This window comes from Pomacea canaliculata, linkage group LG11, assembly GCF_003073045.1.
Source record: "Pomacea canaliculata isolate SZHN2017 linkage group LG11, ASM307304v1, whole genome shotgun sequence".
Classification (NCBI taxonomy): Eukaryota; Metazoa; Mollusca; class Gastropoda; order Architaenioglossa; family Ampullariidae; genus Pomacea; species Pomacea canaliculata.
Genome location: NC_037600.1, coordinates 18154472 through 18170736, shown reverse-complemented (window position 1 = coordinate 18170736; position 16265 = coordinate 18154472). Strand labels below are relative to the sequence as shown.

Here is a 16265-nt window from a genome sequence, read left to right as displayed (position 1 = left end):
GCCTGAACTGTGATGTATTCCTATTATAAAAAAAAATTCAAATATTGTAAGAGATTTTCCTGTTTCAGTGTTATTGACAAGCTGTCTTTTGGTGTCTTTAATGATGCCAGGCTGTGCCTTGCATAAACCAAAACATGCAGCATTGCTTCCAGTGCTAAAAGGTTACCAGCATATTTTTGTGCATTTGTATCAGATTCCTGCCACTTTTGATAATTCACTTAGTTCTTGCTGCCAGATTGCCTGCTCATCGCCAACCATTCATAAATCCAGAAGTTGACAGACATGCAAAGAACCTTTCATGACCCTGCAATATCTCTTAATGCTGACATCTGTTGTCCTGTGGCCATTGTTGTTCACTTAAATTTTCTGTGATCTGAATGACTTTTTGTCCTTTTCATGGACTGTCACGGAACTGCTATAATTAATCCACTGTACTCTACTTAAGAAACCTGTAAACTACAGAAACTGCACTGAGCTTCGAGTTTCTTTATGGTGGAAAGGCATGTTTTTTTTTCCAGCTGTCCCTTAGAAACAAACTTGCTCTACCAATGGTTAAAGTGTGTATGCACGTTTGAGTAATGGTGCTACATTTTATAAATGTGTGCTAGGCGGCATTGCTCACTCCAGTTACTGCAACAGTAGTAATAATAATCAATTCTGAACTGCAGCTCCTTGTTCACACATTAAATCTAAATAGGTCACCATATGCATGTATATATCTATGGTTACACATGCATAATATTTGCTGATTTGCCAAAGGCAACATAAAAACAATTCTACAACCAACTCAAAGGCTGCAGTTTTACTGCTTTATTGTCCAATGTCCTTCCTAGACAACAATGCTGATGCAACATTTTTATCCCACTTTTTACCTCTGGAGCAACCATACAGCAACAACACTCACATATAAGCAACTGAGGATTGGAAGAAAACCATGAGGAAAGAGTTGATGCCTGGCTGACCATCAGGCATGGACCAAGCAATTCTCATTAGTGCTACACCAGTTAGCACAAAGTTTGTATTATGTAAGCACATTATTTACATGAGAATAACACATCATATTCACCTTAGCTCTGGACCTTCTACGACTTGGCAATCATCTTTCTCAGCAAACTTCTCCCTAATTTTTTAAAGATGTGGTGAGTACATATTTGTTCAGATGACGAGGTTGAACCTGGCACAAAATTATTTCCCAAAATCTAAGAGAAATTAAAAAAAAATAAATACTGCACTTCGCCTTTAATGATTCTGTTCTTGCTCTTCCTGGTAGTTTGACACAAGTTCAACAGATTTGAAACAAAACCTTAACACTCACTTAAAAAAAAAAAAAAAACCTAAGGCAAATGAAAGACCTAGCCATTGTGAAAAAGATATGTAGAACTACCAAGCAAACCTGACATGCTGTATATTTTGACATGTATATACTAGTGTATACATATATAAACAAGCCTTCCAGTTTATCAAAGTTTCATGTTTATTCTCGCAGACTGCCTTTCATTACCAGCTCACTTTAGTGACAAATGCTTATTAAAAGAACAAAGCACATGAAAATGAATGCTACACAGCACAGGTAGCTAAAAGAAAAGAGGCAGAACAGCTTCTAGCTACTATGATCTCTTTGCAGCCAATCAACCACGTACAGCAACTAAGAATTTTCTAAAGGGGCTTAACATACCTTCATAGTTCTTTATAGAATGAGGTAAAGAACTAAATGATTAATGAGTATTGTCTTGAATAGATATAATGCCTAGTGGTGTAGACTGCTGATCACTGCTTGTGTGAAGTCACTGGTGGTGTTGTGGCCACCCATATCCTTTGTTCGTACCTACAAGCAAATGAAAAAGCTGTTTAAGCATTTCCAAGCCTCTGCAATTTAGACAAGTATTACTTATACCATAAGGAAAATCCTGTCTACATTTTTTGACAGGTCATAGTCTTAATAGTGAAGAATTGCTTGACAGATTCATTTCTCTATGACCTAAGCTCTGCTTTTGGGAGAATTTCTTACACTGCAGTAGCCTTTTTTATGCATATGACATGGAAATTAATGTCAAGCATGAAAGTTGAGAAGATTCAGTTGAGAAGAGGGTCTAATCCAAATTATCAAGGCAATCAACAACCAGCTAGGATACTTCTTTCCCACAAATGTGGACGTCTGTCAAGTGTCTCTTACACATACTGTTCAACATCTTGAAAAGTATCACACACAATATCTGCAATGATTGTCATGTCTGCTGAAGTTCAAAAGAAGCAAGTGAGAACAATGCAGCAGCAGCAGTCAAACTGCAAAGAAATGTGTTGCTGAAAAATGTACCAGCACTTATAAAGCCAACTGCGACAAAATAGCTGCTGGGAACATTGGTTTTCCATAAGGACTGTGATGAACAAGGGCTGTACAGAAGATTATGTGTGTATTATGTCAATTTATGGATGTTGGGTTATAATTTTTGGCTGAAATGAATTGTTTGAGGAATGTGTACGATATGTTTGATGTTTGATGGATATGGGCTTCAGCTTGAGATTGTTGGGTGTAATATTGAAAAGGAGCTGTATTGTCACAGTATTATTAGGAGTAAGGCTGATTTTTAGACATTATTGTTATTGTTTTTATCATTTTATTTAGAATTCTCAGTAAAGTCAAATTTCTATTTCTGTTTTACTATTGATAACAAAGATTTATTGAAATGAATTCAAGGGAACCTATCACAAATATAAACAGATTATGCTTAAATATGAAACACTGATAATAGGAATATACTGAATTTTTTAACTTCAGTATAATATCTTACGAAAGTTGCTATTGTATCATGAGAATTATCTCTTTTACAATCAACAAGAAAAGTCTGACCTTTCCAGACTTTATGACTCGCAGCACTGCATCGTGGATAATGCGGGAGTGGTATTCCAAGTGAATGTGCTTTAACATGTTACAAGCACTTAACAAAGATGCTGTTGGGTTTGCAATATTTTTGCCAACTGCTTCTGCAAAGGAATGCCTGGCACCCTACAACACATTCAACAAAGTTTTAAGTTTCACACTATAAAATGATACTTTAGAGCAGTGGTTCTCAAAGTGAGGTCCACGGACCACTTGTGGGCCACATGCATAAATCAGGTGGTCCGTGGCTGACAGTCATCATATGTCAGCAAAGTGATGTTTAAATCACCAGATACACTAATTAGTCCAGCATTGATTTCACATGAGTTTTAATTTTATCGATGTCCAACTGCTTGTTTGCATAAAACGCTCGCTTACCAACTAAGTCTTTATGTCACAGCGTGAGAATTGTGTCATTCACCCACATCATCTGTTATCCATAGTAATGCAGTGCATTTCCTTATTGTTAATTTTTATGTGTACTTTGCGAAGTATGTTATTTTATGTAAACTTATTACTATACTATGGTCACAAAAATACATTTAGTTTTGAATTGTAGTGAAACAAATGTGACAATTTAAATTTGAAATTCACAGTACAGAGTGATTTTAGCCTCGGTGGTCAGTCATACTTTTTACTTTGAGAACCACTGCTTTAGAGCAATCTAACAATTCTAGTAATTCCAAATATCAAATGCACCTAAATAATGCTACTGTCTGATATTGCCAGTTTGTGGCACTAACTCACCTGCTCAAAAATGGCCACATCCCTGCTGTAGCTCTCTCCTGGCACAACACCAGCACCACCCACAAGACCTGATGCCAAGTTGTCGATAATGTTGCCATAAAGATTGGGCATAACCATGACATCAAATTGATGTGGATTGGAAACTAGCTGTTCAAATCACACAAACCACAAGCACGCATGCCCACACACACACACAGTCATGCATGATATTAGAGTTTGCAGCTATTTCCTGAATAGGATTAATAATGTTTTGCATTGTATCAATTTACCAAATATGTATTAAATAAAACCACAAATTCAATCAACTTATTACCTATTCATAGTATAAAAACGGCCACTTCAAAACTACTGCAGAGATGTACGGTCCTCCTTAACAGTAAAAATGAGCAAGCACCTAGCCTGTGCAAGTTTTATAGCTGAGAATTCTGAATGATAGAGAAACCAAGTGTTCTGCGATTGTTTTGCTAAAATGATATCAGACATTCGATCATCCTAGGACTCGATGTTGGCGACTGACAGCATCTCTTGCAATGTTCTTCAGGGATGTTCTCTGACCAAATTTCGACCAGTCAACGATGCTGATATAAAGGCAATTATTCTGAAAGCCAAGCCAACAACTTGGAACGAATGCCCACAAACCTTCTTCTTCAGTACTTCAATATTTTACTTCTTGCCATCACATACATTTTAAATGTCAGCTTGTCATCACGTGTTTTCTCATCTTTGTTTAAAAATGCCCTGGTGAGGCCAAAACAATGGAACTCTCTCCCTTTCCATATCTACTACCTACCCACTATTGAATCCTTTAAATGTGCACTGAAAACTCCTCTTCCTTAAGCATTACTCCTAACAACAGTCACACAATGCTCGTCCTTTTTCACACCCTTTCCCCCTTTTCCACTTATTGCTACTTTCCCTGCTCGTCTTCTTTTTGCAAAATCATGATACACTTTGTTACTTGGATCCTCTTTATGTTTTCATATTTGTCTTTTATTTGTTATCAGTACTGCTTTTTATCCTTCCATCGTTCATATGTTGTTTCCTTGTTCCTCTGTCCTCATATGTTGTCCATGTCTTGTTCTTGTTCTTAAGTGATATGAACATGCTCCTTAGGAGTGTATGTGCTATATAAATTTTGCATTTACGATTATTATTATTAAAACACATGGACTGCATCCAAATCAGCAGTAACTTAGCTAGTCTACCTAGTTTTCCCATTATTCAAAGCCCCGTGTTTTTGTGTCAAATGCTGAGCACATGTATTCAGTGCTACATAAATTGCATGTTTACTTGCATTTCACACCCACTTTCTAATTTTTAAAATGAAAAAAAAGGATTTGTATTGAAATAAATTCTATGTAGTTGAAAACAATCTAGCTAAAATAATGCTTTTTTTAAATTCTTAGCTGTAATTATATTGGGTACTCACAACTGTATCAGCTAAACTATCCACTTCAAGAAGTGAGCACAGGTTGCTTGGCCCTTAGTCAACTTTGGTTATATTTTTACTGCTAATATTTTTATGCATATCAAATTATGATCCACTTTTGTACAGGCTCAGGTTGTGCCCACACTGATATAGTTAACACAATGTACCTGCATGCAGCAGTTGTCAATTATCATGTTCTCATATTTGATCGTCGGATACATTTTTGATACTTCTTCACAGCAAGCAAGAAACAGACCATCTCCCAGTTTCCTGTGAAAAAAAGTAGATTTGAAACAAGGTTCTTCATAATTCATAAACATTACAATGATTCTGAGCTATGTCAATTATTATTAATCAAAAGAACTGGCATTTAAACCTTGCTAAAATATGTTCCATGAAACAAGGACACTCATAAAAGAGTGTTTATACAGTGGATTTCTCTACCATAGACTAGCATAATAAACTTTAAAAAATCAGTATGCTTTCTCCTTCCAATGGGGCATGAGTAAAGCTGTCAATACCTTACCAATAGAATCCAAAAAACAATTCCTTAACTCTCCACAAAATTACTTATTTTCACAAAGGACCTGGTAAGGATTTATAGCACATGTGATAAAGACTATTACCCACTATTATGGTAATCACCTCGGAGCATAAAGGGACCTTAAACATAAATAGTTCAAACTAAAGATGATTTACCACTGTTAACCAGTTAACACTAAAACCATCATAAATTCACAATAGACATAAATATTCTCTCTAATCAGAAAGTGAAACAAGAAGAATAAGAAACAAACCTGCATAATCTCATTCAATCCCTTTTATTTACCCCATAATTTAAAAACAGGAAACGTTACGTAGGTGCAAAATTAAGCTAATATACATTTTTATAATCTTTATAAATCTGAATAAAAATTTCAGCTTACATAATGTTTGCCTTGTGCACAGCTGTAACTTTTTTACGGTGATGCCGCATGGCATAGTCGAAGGCAAATTTTGCTATTCGCATGGAATTGGCTCTTGTTATGATCTTCAAACATTCCACAACCCCACTGACACTCTCATGTTCAAGAGCACTGTACTCTCCTTCTGTTTGCTCCCGGATGATGACAAAGTCTAGGTTATTGTGTCTTGTGTGAAATCCAGGAAGGCTCTTCACTCGTACAACATTAGCAAACAGGTCCAACTCTCGTCTGTAGCATGAAATATAAATATACAAAATGTATCATACTGCACTTCATAGTTCGTAAGTTACTTTTACTCTAACATATTATGTGCTAACTTGTTTTGTATCCAAGTGAAATACTGTGTACACCACTATTAACCATAACATTTAAAACATTTTCAACCCTTCCATCAAAAGCATTGAAGATTCATTATTTTCACTTCAATGCGACAAAATGTAAGCAACCATTAAATTTCAAAACTACTTTTGTATAGAAATTCTCTCCCATTAACTTCAAAAATATTTAAAGGCTTGCTTCGGGGTTTGGAAAACACAGTACAAACTGATACTTGCAAGAGAGTGTAGAAAAATAAAAGTTACATGAAAAAGGTTGACATCAAAATATAGTATATATTTCTGTTAGATATTTATAAAGTATTTACCATAGCTTGTTTCATATAGGTTACCTAATGACTCCTATGTACTCTCATCCCCCCCAAAAAATCAAACTAGATACCCTAGACAAACGATAAGCTGCAGAGACCGTTAGTGGAAGATGTGGTCTAGAAGTTGATATATGACTGATGAAGCAATGACATACCTCTGGTCAAGATAAGTACAGAAAAAGGAGACTGACACAAGACAAGATCATCATGAGCTTCCACCAAAAAGAGTGCTGATAGCAAATACAGAAATGAAGTGCTAGTATATAACAGAGATGTCACAAACAATGTCTTAAAGTCATTTGCAGTTCATGACCCCATAGACTAATAAGCGCGACTGTTATGTATACACCATCTGAGAAAAATTGTTGCCCAATCAGCAAATAGTATAGCAACCTTCATATTCTTTCCACCCCTATGAAATTATCTACCCTTCCAACACCAGAGGAACTTATTATGCACCATAAGGTGCACAATATTTTTATTAGCAAGGTCATTTATGTCTGCTTATTGCCAGCTTTAATGTCATCTGGAACTAGTGATTACTGCTAGTTTTTATAAGTAAAGCAGACAGTCATTGAAATGGCTTGACTTCAAAATGGTACAAAGCACAAAGCATGCCTGTCAACAGATCATGCTTAAAAGTGGAGTGCACTGCAAAATGCATTGATCACAGATCCTCTGGAGTATTCCCAACAAGCATAGAAATGAAAAAAAGAAAAAAAAAAAAAGAAAATCCAGCAAATACATGATCTATGGTTTTGCTACAATTCTTGAGATTTGCTCTTTAAACAATTATTAAAACAGCATTTTAAGATGGTACCATTCTTTTATAACCAATTATGACCCTCCACAACGAAATGAGTCTTAAGTTGGAAATTTGAGAATGGCCAAGTTGCATATTTTTAAAAACTACAGGTTCTGACTTTCTTTTGATATAAAAGTTGTTCTTCTAGTCCTAAAATTGAGTTTGAAGTGTGAAAGTACGGTGGCGGCCATTTTGAGAAAAGCGGGTTTGAGATGGCCGACCAGATTTGTTTATTTTCAAACTTTTTCAGGCAACTATTTTGATCTTTTAATATTTGAATCATTCTTTAAAGAAGTTGAACATACAGACTCTGGGCTTTCTGGCAAGGTAAAACATGATAGGGTTATGACCAGGAAACAGTATCGAAACAGCGTTTGAATTTTGTAGAAATCGGTATGGATCGCAGAAGGGCATCTCGATTAAAACATACTTTAAGTCAATTTCTAATTTTTATTTTAACATTGCATTGTATTTTCCGGATAGTTTAAAAACCATGGAATCTATTTTTAAAGAAAAGCCAAACTGTACAAAATTGACCCCTATCATCTTTTGGAACCTCTAGCACAAAACTGTTCCGCGCAACTTAACACTCATTTCGTTGTGGAGTCACAATTGTTAAGGGCCAGTTAGAGTCTCTGCAGCTTTACTTGTTGCTCACACTTTAGTATTAACTACTTGTCTAATGGCTTCTTACTTGGAAAGTTTTATAATGTACAGCAATTATCACTTAGAAGACAAGGAAACAAAGCCTACCGTATTTTCATATTGACTGTTCTCAGCACTCCCCCCTTGTAAGTGGAGGGAGAAGTGAGAATGCCTTTAAGTCCAACTCCATTTCGACGAAAGGATTCGACTACTGTCTGCACAGTAGCACTTTGACCTGGTTGGATTTCGCTGCCAGAAAGAAACAAGGGAATGTGTCACTGAATTCTTGAAAAAGAATCAGTCATCTTAAAAATATAATTTCTTGCTACACAAGGTAAGTGATAGGGTTGGAACAAAGGGCAGGCTGTACAGTGTACACCTTTCCAGACTGCTATGCAGTCATGAGCAACTGCCTCGAAATTGTTGACATTTATCTGGCATATCCTTTTTGCAGCTGCTAAAACACTGGAGCAAGTACTTGACTGCTCAGACATGTGCCACACGTGAATGACCCAGCCAATTGAGGTATCTGAAGTGCAAATATGCTCAAATTACATCCACACTGCAAGACCAGTGATCTAACACTGATGTGATCTCACCACAATATGCACAAGAGCCATCTAAGGCACTGAAGGAGAAAGCAGTTCAGCATCTTCTCCTGGAGTAGATTGTCCAGATCTCACTGCTGACAGCATAGACATGATACACCTTCATCTCAGCATTTTCAGTAAAGTGGCTGTTAAACTGCTTGCTCAGCTAGGCCATGATGGCTGCTGCCCTGGTGATCGTGCATACCACCTATGCAGATTGAGTGAGATCATAATGAAGAAACAGGTAGGTGAGGGTGTCTACAATCCCAAAGGGGGATTGGTATTTTATGCCAAGCCAGCAAGTAAGGCTATATCACAGCAAGGCACCCAGCCCTGTAAATAGATGCCACAAGCTGAGACAATACCTAAGGGAGTGATCACTGCTACTAATATACAGCTGGTGGGGATCCACCTATTAGTCATAGCAAGATTCAAATTCAAATATTTATTGGCTTCATCAGCATCATTATATAGGTGGTAATATCAAGAACTTTCATCCTGTTATTACAGAAAAAAATGTGAATATGAAGGATGAAACCATGGTGAAGACAGCACTCTCTGACAATGCACAGCATGCCACAAGTACTTGTAACCAACCTCATTCTAAGACCCACCAATATCTCATCAATGTTTAGTTGGTTGTACCAATAAATGTGTTCACAGTTGGTCAACTTTTTTTATTTTCTTGAAATAAATGAAATTTTGCAAGAGATGTGTACCATTGCAATGTTTGCATTCAAACATTTTCATTAGAACTTCTTAAAATGTGACCAATTTTCAATATATTTGTAACTTATAGTGCACATTGATATCAAACAACTGTGAAGTAATGTTTAGTGGTCATCTGGCCCTTTATGTGATAGTTAAGGCTGACTATGACCGTTCATGAACTATGTCTAACATGTGATCTTCTAACATGTCTGCATGCTCTTTTTTCGTTCACAACTTAGTTATTATATTATCCTTCATGCAACTAGAGTTTACAAGTAAACAGTATTTTATGCTGAAAAAATAATCACCTTTTAAAAGGTAAAATTATCACACCTGATAAAAATTTCTTCAAAGTCAACAGGAACTCCAGCAGCTGAGAAGACATCTTGAACACTGTTCATGAGTTCTGGACCTACTCCATCTCCAGGAACTAAGGTCACAGTGTTGTTCCCTTCAGGATGAGACACTGGTTCTGATATAGGCTTTAAAAAAACAAACAGCAAAACAAGAAAATAGTAATAGCTAATTAAGTCTCATTCACCTCATAAAAGTGCGCCTTTCTCAAGATTAAGCATGCTACCATTAAACAGAATACAGGTAGTCCTCGAGTTAGAACGGTCTCGAGTTATGTCGTTTCGTGGTTACAACGCTTTATATGACACTCATTCCGACTTACGAGGTTTAAGGATCATGCCAATTTCCATAACATTAAAATGCAAGGTGAAGCTGCAATATTTTACTGTACTTATGTTTATTGATAATTATGTAGGGTACTGTGTTAGGATAGGTGTTTGGATAGGCTGTGTTTGCAGTACTGTACTGTTATTATGGTACAGTACTGTATGAACATATGATCCGACTTACGTCGAAATTCGGTTTACGACGCCGCGCAAGAACGGATCAATGTCGTAAGCCGAGGACTACCTGTATATGCATTTGCAATAGCAATCCATTAATTTTAGATTTTTCTTAGCCTTGTGACAAGCTCAATGCCCATGCAAGCTATGGGTGGCATTGCTCACCAGTTGTTTAGCAGGAAGGGGGCATTTAAATGGGGACTAAAAACAGGACTAAAATAAATATGCCCCTCCCCCAAAAAAAGGATTATGGCTGGATTCTGAGAAAGCTCCAAGAATAGAAGTATCCTGACATATACGAGTTAGTCTTTCTGTCATTCAGCAGCTGCTGAAATCATCAGATGATGGACAACACTGAACAAAGTTCTTGCCTTCAGACAGCCCCACAACATAGGTCACCACAGACACCAGTTCATAAAGGCTGACAGGTCTGTACAACAGAACCATCACTGCAGAATATCTGAGAACAGGCCTGAGAAAAGCAACATATCAGCATCAGCCAGCAGAGCTAGCAATTTTGTCATTGATGCAGGCACTCCACCAGCCTCATGTGCATCAATGCACGTCATCAGCGCTTGACCAGACACACCAGACAGGAGGGGGGGACAAAGTTTTCTTTACAAAGTTGAGCTCTACTATGGTCCACAATGTTAGACAATGAATGTGGTAGCACCCAAGAGAATGAGTCATTGTTGCTTGCATGAGGGAGCATAACCAGCATGGCAACAACTCTCTAACAATCTAGAAAGAGATCCATCTTCATGGCAGAACCCCTTATCTGGCATCTGGTATAGAAATGAGATTGTGCTGCTTCTCATCATGCCAGCTTTTCAGGCTTGGGTCCAGATTCTATGCTGAAAAATGACAATGCCACTCCTTATTGTGCTCTCACAGTCACCATCTTCTTGCTGCAGTCACAAATTCATCAGCTTATCTGGCCATCCTATACAACTGACCTGGATCCCAATGAGCACATCAAAAGCATCCTGAGAACTGCATTTAAGCCAGCCACACAGGGGCACCAAACATAACCCACCTGTTACAGTTTTTGCAGCAGAAATGGCTAGCCATTAAGCAACTTAAGCAGGTCTAGTGACAGTTGCCCTGAAGGAAAAAAAATTTACTCTCTGTCACTGTGAAGCAGCAAATGGTGGCCACCACTGACAAGACTTGTACTTTTTTATTCAGGGATGTGCGTATTTGACTGCTCATGTTTTGTGTTTCAAATGAAATTATTATCAACCTTTACTATCAAATGATGAAATTCAAATGTTACAACATGAACAGCCAGATTTATTTTGATTAGTTTCTGTTACTTTCTATCTGGTACTCAGCTTTTTCTGAGTAGTATAATTACTAATTACTGGTCAAAGAATTTAAATAATTAAGGTAGCTCACACTGTAAATGAAAAAATGTTGATACAAACAGTCCTTAGGTCCAAAGGCAAAAAGGAATTGGACTTTTGATCCATTTAAAGTGAGAAAGAGATGCAAAACAAGCATTTGTCTATGTGGATACAAATACGAATGCATACATGTTTAAATCTGCACACCTAATCACACGTGTACATTTTGCACACATATGTGTGCTTGCATGAGACAGACAGATGTGACACTCTGACACTATGCACGAGAGAGAGAGGATAGTTTGGAATATCATCTAAATGAAATCTGTTATTCTATTTCTGCCTTCTGTCAGCATGACGGAAGAACAGACTGTTGTAAAAATGTAGAACTTCATTACAAAAAGCTTAACATCAGTCCAAAGGTATCATTAAAAATATTACACCGTACTGGGTAGCACTAAAGTTTTGTTATCAATGGCAAATGGTTACCAATGGTGATTAATAGATTAAATATCTCACCACTGGCTTGGACTGTATACTGGATCTATGGTATTTATGCTGGGAGAAAAACAAGACTTTGGGCTGAAAAATAAAAAAAACAACACACCATACTTTCACAATACATAGCATGCAGTGCAAAAGTATAACATATATATAACATTACAAGGTTGCTGCATACAAAAATCAAACAAAGAAGAAATGAAAGAACCATCTAAAAAGCTTTACAAAATTCCTTTAATGGTGAAATAATGAGGGCCTCTATATAAGACTATCATACTAATGGAATTAATCACTGTATGCTATGAAAACACCACATATGGAAGTAATATGCACATAAATTTCAATAATTGGAAATGTTGAATAACATGGGAAATTAACATCAAGCAGAACATCAAAATGAAAGTAGACTCATTTTCTCCATCCAAGAACATGTACTAGGAGAATTGGTTTTATTGAGCTCAGGTAAACATTATGCTATGCCTGTATGTAAAAGTAATAGGCACTTGAAATTGTAACCACTGATGATTTGTCAGTGTATGCATGGGTGTGTGATAATGCAGGTGTGTCTTAAGAATGGTCTAGATGTGAGACTGCATATTTTTAAGTTTTCTATGATGCACCACTTGCCTTATCTTTATCCTTATCTTGTAACTTGTAAATCACTAGCACTAGTAAATCAGACACACAGGACAGCACATTAAAAACAAAAGCAACAGAGAAATGCAAGCAACAAGAAAGACAATATAAAAAATATTTTACAGTACAAGAGTCTTTTAAGCACACACATAAATGCCTTTGAAGACAGTATATGATAGATCTGGAGTAGAAGAGAGCACCATGCCTTTGATGCAAGCAGAATGAGTGCAAGAGTTGGATGAGAAATGAAGTGTAAGCAGTTTGTTTTCAGTGTAAGAAATAAGGAACAGAGAAATGGACCGGGTAGGAACCAGAGCTAATATAAAGCTGATGTTCTTTTCTTGCATAGCAGGTGAACTTCAGATTTATGATCACAAGAGTTTTAATTTATGGACCATCTTGGTGTTAACATTAAACAGGAATGTTTCTATGATAGCCTCAGAAGGAATGTGAAGAATTCACTTGAAGGTCATCAGCAGGTGATTGGGTGAAAATTAAGTGCAACTGAATCACTCAAAACATGGGTTTAAAACAGAATAGGACCAAGAATGGATCCTTAAAGAACACTCTGAGGACACGAAGCAGGCTGAGACATGATGCTGATCATGCAGGACTTAATGCCAAGAACATGAGTACCACCATATGAAAATGAAACCAGCTAAGGTAAACAGTCGTAGTTTTCTCTCCTTATGATCATGTCATAAGCAAAGAAAAGGATGAGATAAAAAGTAAATTTGTATGTTGGAGGGTGGAGATAACAGAAAAGAGAGAAGGGAGAGGGATAAGAAAAGAAGAAGATAGTGGGTAGAAAGGAGAAGTGAAAGCGAATGAAAAAAAAAACTGTATGGATTCTGTGTGGAACTTACCTGCTTGGATGGATAGCTGCATGCTATATTTTAATCTACCTGCCTGGGGGGACTGTGGTTCAATTATTTGTGTGAAGCAAACACTGAAAATCACAGGTACGTAATGCGGAGGATGTAAAATGTGTAATGGAGACTCCTTGCTCAGTCAAATCCAATTCTAATTATATGGATTAAGAGATGACATACAAGATACAATTTTAAACAAATATGCCTGCCAAATATATATATATTGTGGAACAAACACAACAGGTAATGGTATTCAACAACAAAATACATCTGTTAATGAATCATGAAAGAGGTATGAGGGACTGTGGCAAATGATGTGGAAAATTCAAAATGTTAAGTCATTGATGCCCTATACAAGCATAATAGTACTGGGTAAGCAATTAAAAGCCTTTTTCCACACAATACTGGACATTCACCTGTACTGTTAAAACATATTTTACATCTCACTGGAGAATGTCTGGCAAAACACCTTCAGCTAGAGACTATCTTAAGAGACCATACTTCCATTTCCATCAGTGAGAGGCCTATGTGCAATGTGTGACATCAATCTGATGCAGGAAAAAACAGCAAACTGCAAGACTTTACTAACAGGCTGATTGACAGAGTGCATGTGGAACAGAGACCAGCACCAATCAGAGCAAAGTGGTTAACACAAGCGGCAACAACAAAGCATAGATTTACATCCATGAGGAGGCGAACAGCTTCAAACACTTTCTACAGATGAGTGACATCCAATAAGGATTACAATGCAACAGAGTAATGGCAGGCTAGACAGGGTTAGGCAAAATAACATCATCTGGTTTATTATCAAATACAAACTGTACAAGTCATTCATGATTCCCATCTCATAGTATAAATGTAAGACGGAGACTCTGCTTGCCAACATGGAAAGAATAATGAAGGCATTTGAGGATGTTGAATCTTGCACAGAGAAAGTGAAACCAATGACTTTGTGAGGAGCACAGCTGTCTTTCTTGTGGACACCAAGAATACATTCTAGCAATTGTGTAGCAGCACAAGCTGGTCTGGTTTTGCCATGCACATGTCACTCAAGGGATTTATGAATAGTGAGACTTGTCTTTGATCACAATAGCTCAGCATGTCAACAATCAATTATCAGCATGAATAAAAAATTTTCATCATATCTATTCTTATTAAATTAATAATCTTTGTCAATCTATCTAAATGATAAGGCAACCATCTAAGATACAACACTATATAATACACAAATATACCAAGCTAATTCAGAGAAAAGAGGGAGTGCGATAATAAAACGCATGACAAATACAAACCAAAAAAAGTGCACTTAAAAGCAAAAGATTGAAAGCTGTGCACTAATCCGCTTAAAGTTAAAGGCAAGAGTGTGAATATAGCATTTATGCTAGATCTAAAAAGCACAGTAAAAGCACTAATTTTTTGATGCAAACTTCAAGTCACCAGTTCCCTTCTCTTCTGACAGGGTGAATAAACAGTGCCATGCACTATATCATGTTTCCTCAGAAAATATTAGAAAATAAAAAAATAATAACCAAAACAATAACCAGCAAAGGAGGATGGAGGGATCCAAGGGCATAAGGTCAACTGTGATATTTACTTCATTTTTTATGGCCTCCACTATTCTCAAATTATGAACAATACAAACACTATTTACCAAACAGTTCTGTACCATCAAACTAATCCAGTTGTCAGATGTCAAGAACTTACATTTTAATTTTAGTCAGCTGCAATCGCTCCAAATTTACCCTAATGCTGCCTGTAAAACCAGATTGGGTATGCCTAACTAAACTGCATAGATATAAGATTTTAGCACCTATATTACTGTAACTATGCAAGTGAAGACTGACAATTTAAAGTTTTCACTGACACATTTTTTCACTGTTTTACCAGATGCCAAATGCATACTTTTGGATTGTTCTACAAATCTGCACTGCCTTATAGAACACACTAAACACAAATTCAAAATAAAGGCTGAAATGGTAATAAACTTGCATAAACAATAATGCAATCAAACAAAACAAAAAATGCAACTGTTGCTCTGCGTACATTTTTCCACTCTTGGCTCCATTTACTTGTTGACTTGCCTCGGTCACAATCCTAGAAGTCGACGTAATAATTTTAAAAGGCTTACATTGCTCTGTCCACTCAAATTAATGCTTGTATATGACCACACGTACACATTTATGCGCTTGCACACATACATCTATTATTCATGGGATATTATTATGAAGCTATGTTGTCTTATTAGGATGTTGAGTGGCAAATGTGAAAAGAACGTCCAAATTAGTTTTTCGAGGCTTAGCATTGATAAGTAGAACGCTTTTGATTTCGACGACTTTTTATGTATTGTAAATGTTGCTAAATTTTTGGTAATAATGTACTTACAGTGGTGAAATGTTTCGCTCCCAGATAAAAAGAACCAGATTTATTTATAAATCGGCAAGACAACCTCAATCCACCTAGCGTTGACGCCATTTTTCGGTTTGCTTACTTTCCGCTGCCGGAGACCAGTAACGACTAGCAATTTTTTATAAGCAGGAAAATTGATACGTGTATAACAGACTGTGCCTTGTATTTCACAGAAAATGGGATATGAGAGAATCTCTTTTCAGAAGGTAGTTGTTTCGATAACAGGAAAGA

The 16265-nt window shown here is 36.7% G+C and overlaps 2 protein-coding genes across 5 annotated transcripts in view; one reads left to right on the top strand and one right to left on the bottom strand.

Moving 5' to 3' along the window:
- Positions 1–795: 795 nt before the first annotated feature.
- Positions 796–16147, bottom strand: LOC112575535 (isocitrate dehydrogenase [NAD] subunit beta, mitochondrial-like). Of its 4 annotated transcripts, XM_025257472.1 has the most exons (10): positions 16011–16147; positions 15672–15722; positions 12139–12201; positions 9750–9898; positions 8224–8364; positions 5981–6247; positions 5222–5324; positions 3626–3772; positions 2849–3004; positions 796–1825 (listed from the first exon to the last, which is right to left on the bottom strand). In XM_025257472.1, exons 1-10 carry the CDS (start codon positions 16098–16100, stop codon positions 1748–1750), a joined length of 1245 nt encoding a protein of 414 aa, XP_025113257.1. In that variant the 5' UTR covers positions 16101–16147; the 3' UTR covers positions 796–1747. The 4 variants fall into 4 exon arrangements, with proteins under 4 accessions (XP_025113257.1, XP_025113259.1, XP_025113258.1 ...); XM_025257474.1 differs by lacking the exon at positions 12139–12201; XM_025257473.1 differs by lacking the exon at positions 15672–15722 and having other exon boundaries at positions 16011–16142.
- LOC112575534 (aspartate--tRNA ligase, mitochondrial-like) overlaps positions 16138–16265 on the top strand; it is a 41459-nt gene continuing 41331 nt past the window's right edge. Inside the window, exon 1 of the mRNA XM_025257469.1 lies at positions 16138–16240. The gene's annotated coding sequence lies outside the window, so the exon portion shown is untranslated. The remainder of the gene's footprint in view (positions 16241–16265) is intronic.

Coding starts and splice junctions, on each gene's coding strand:
- LOC112575535 (XM_025257472.1), bottom strand. CDS start 16,100: ATGGCGTCAACGCTAGGTGGATTGAGGTTGTCTTGCCGATTTATAAAT. Junction 8,365..9,749: donor TTTGAAGAAATTTTTATCAG/GTGTGATAATTT, acceptor TCTTTCTGGCAG/CGAAATCCAACCAGGTCAAA. Junction 5,325..5,980: donor GTGCACAAGGCAAACATTAT/GTAAGCTGAAAT, acceptor TTTTTTTCACAG/GAAACTGGGAGATGGTCTGT.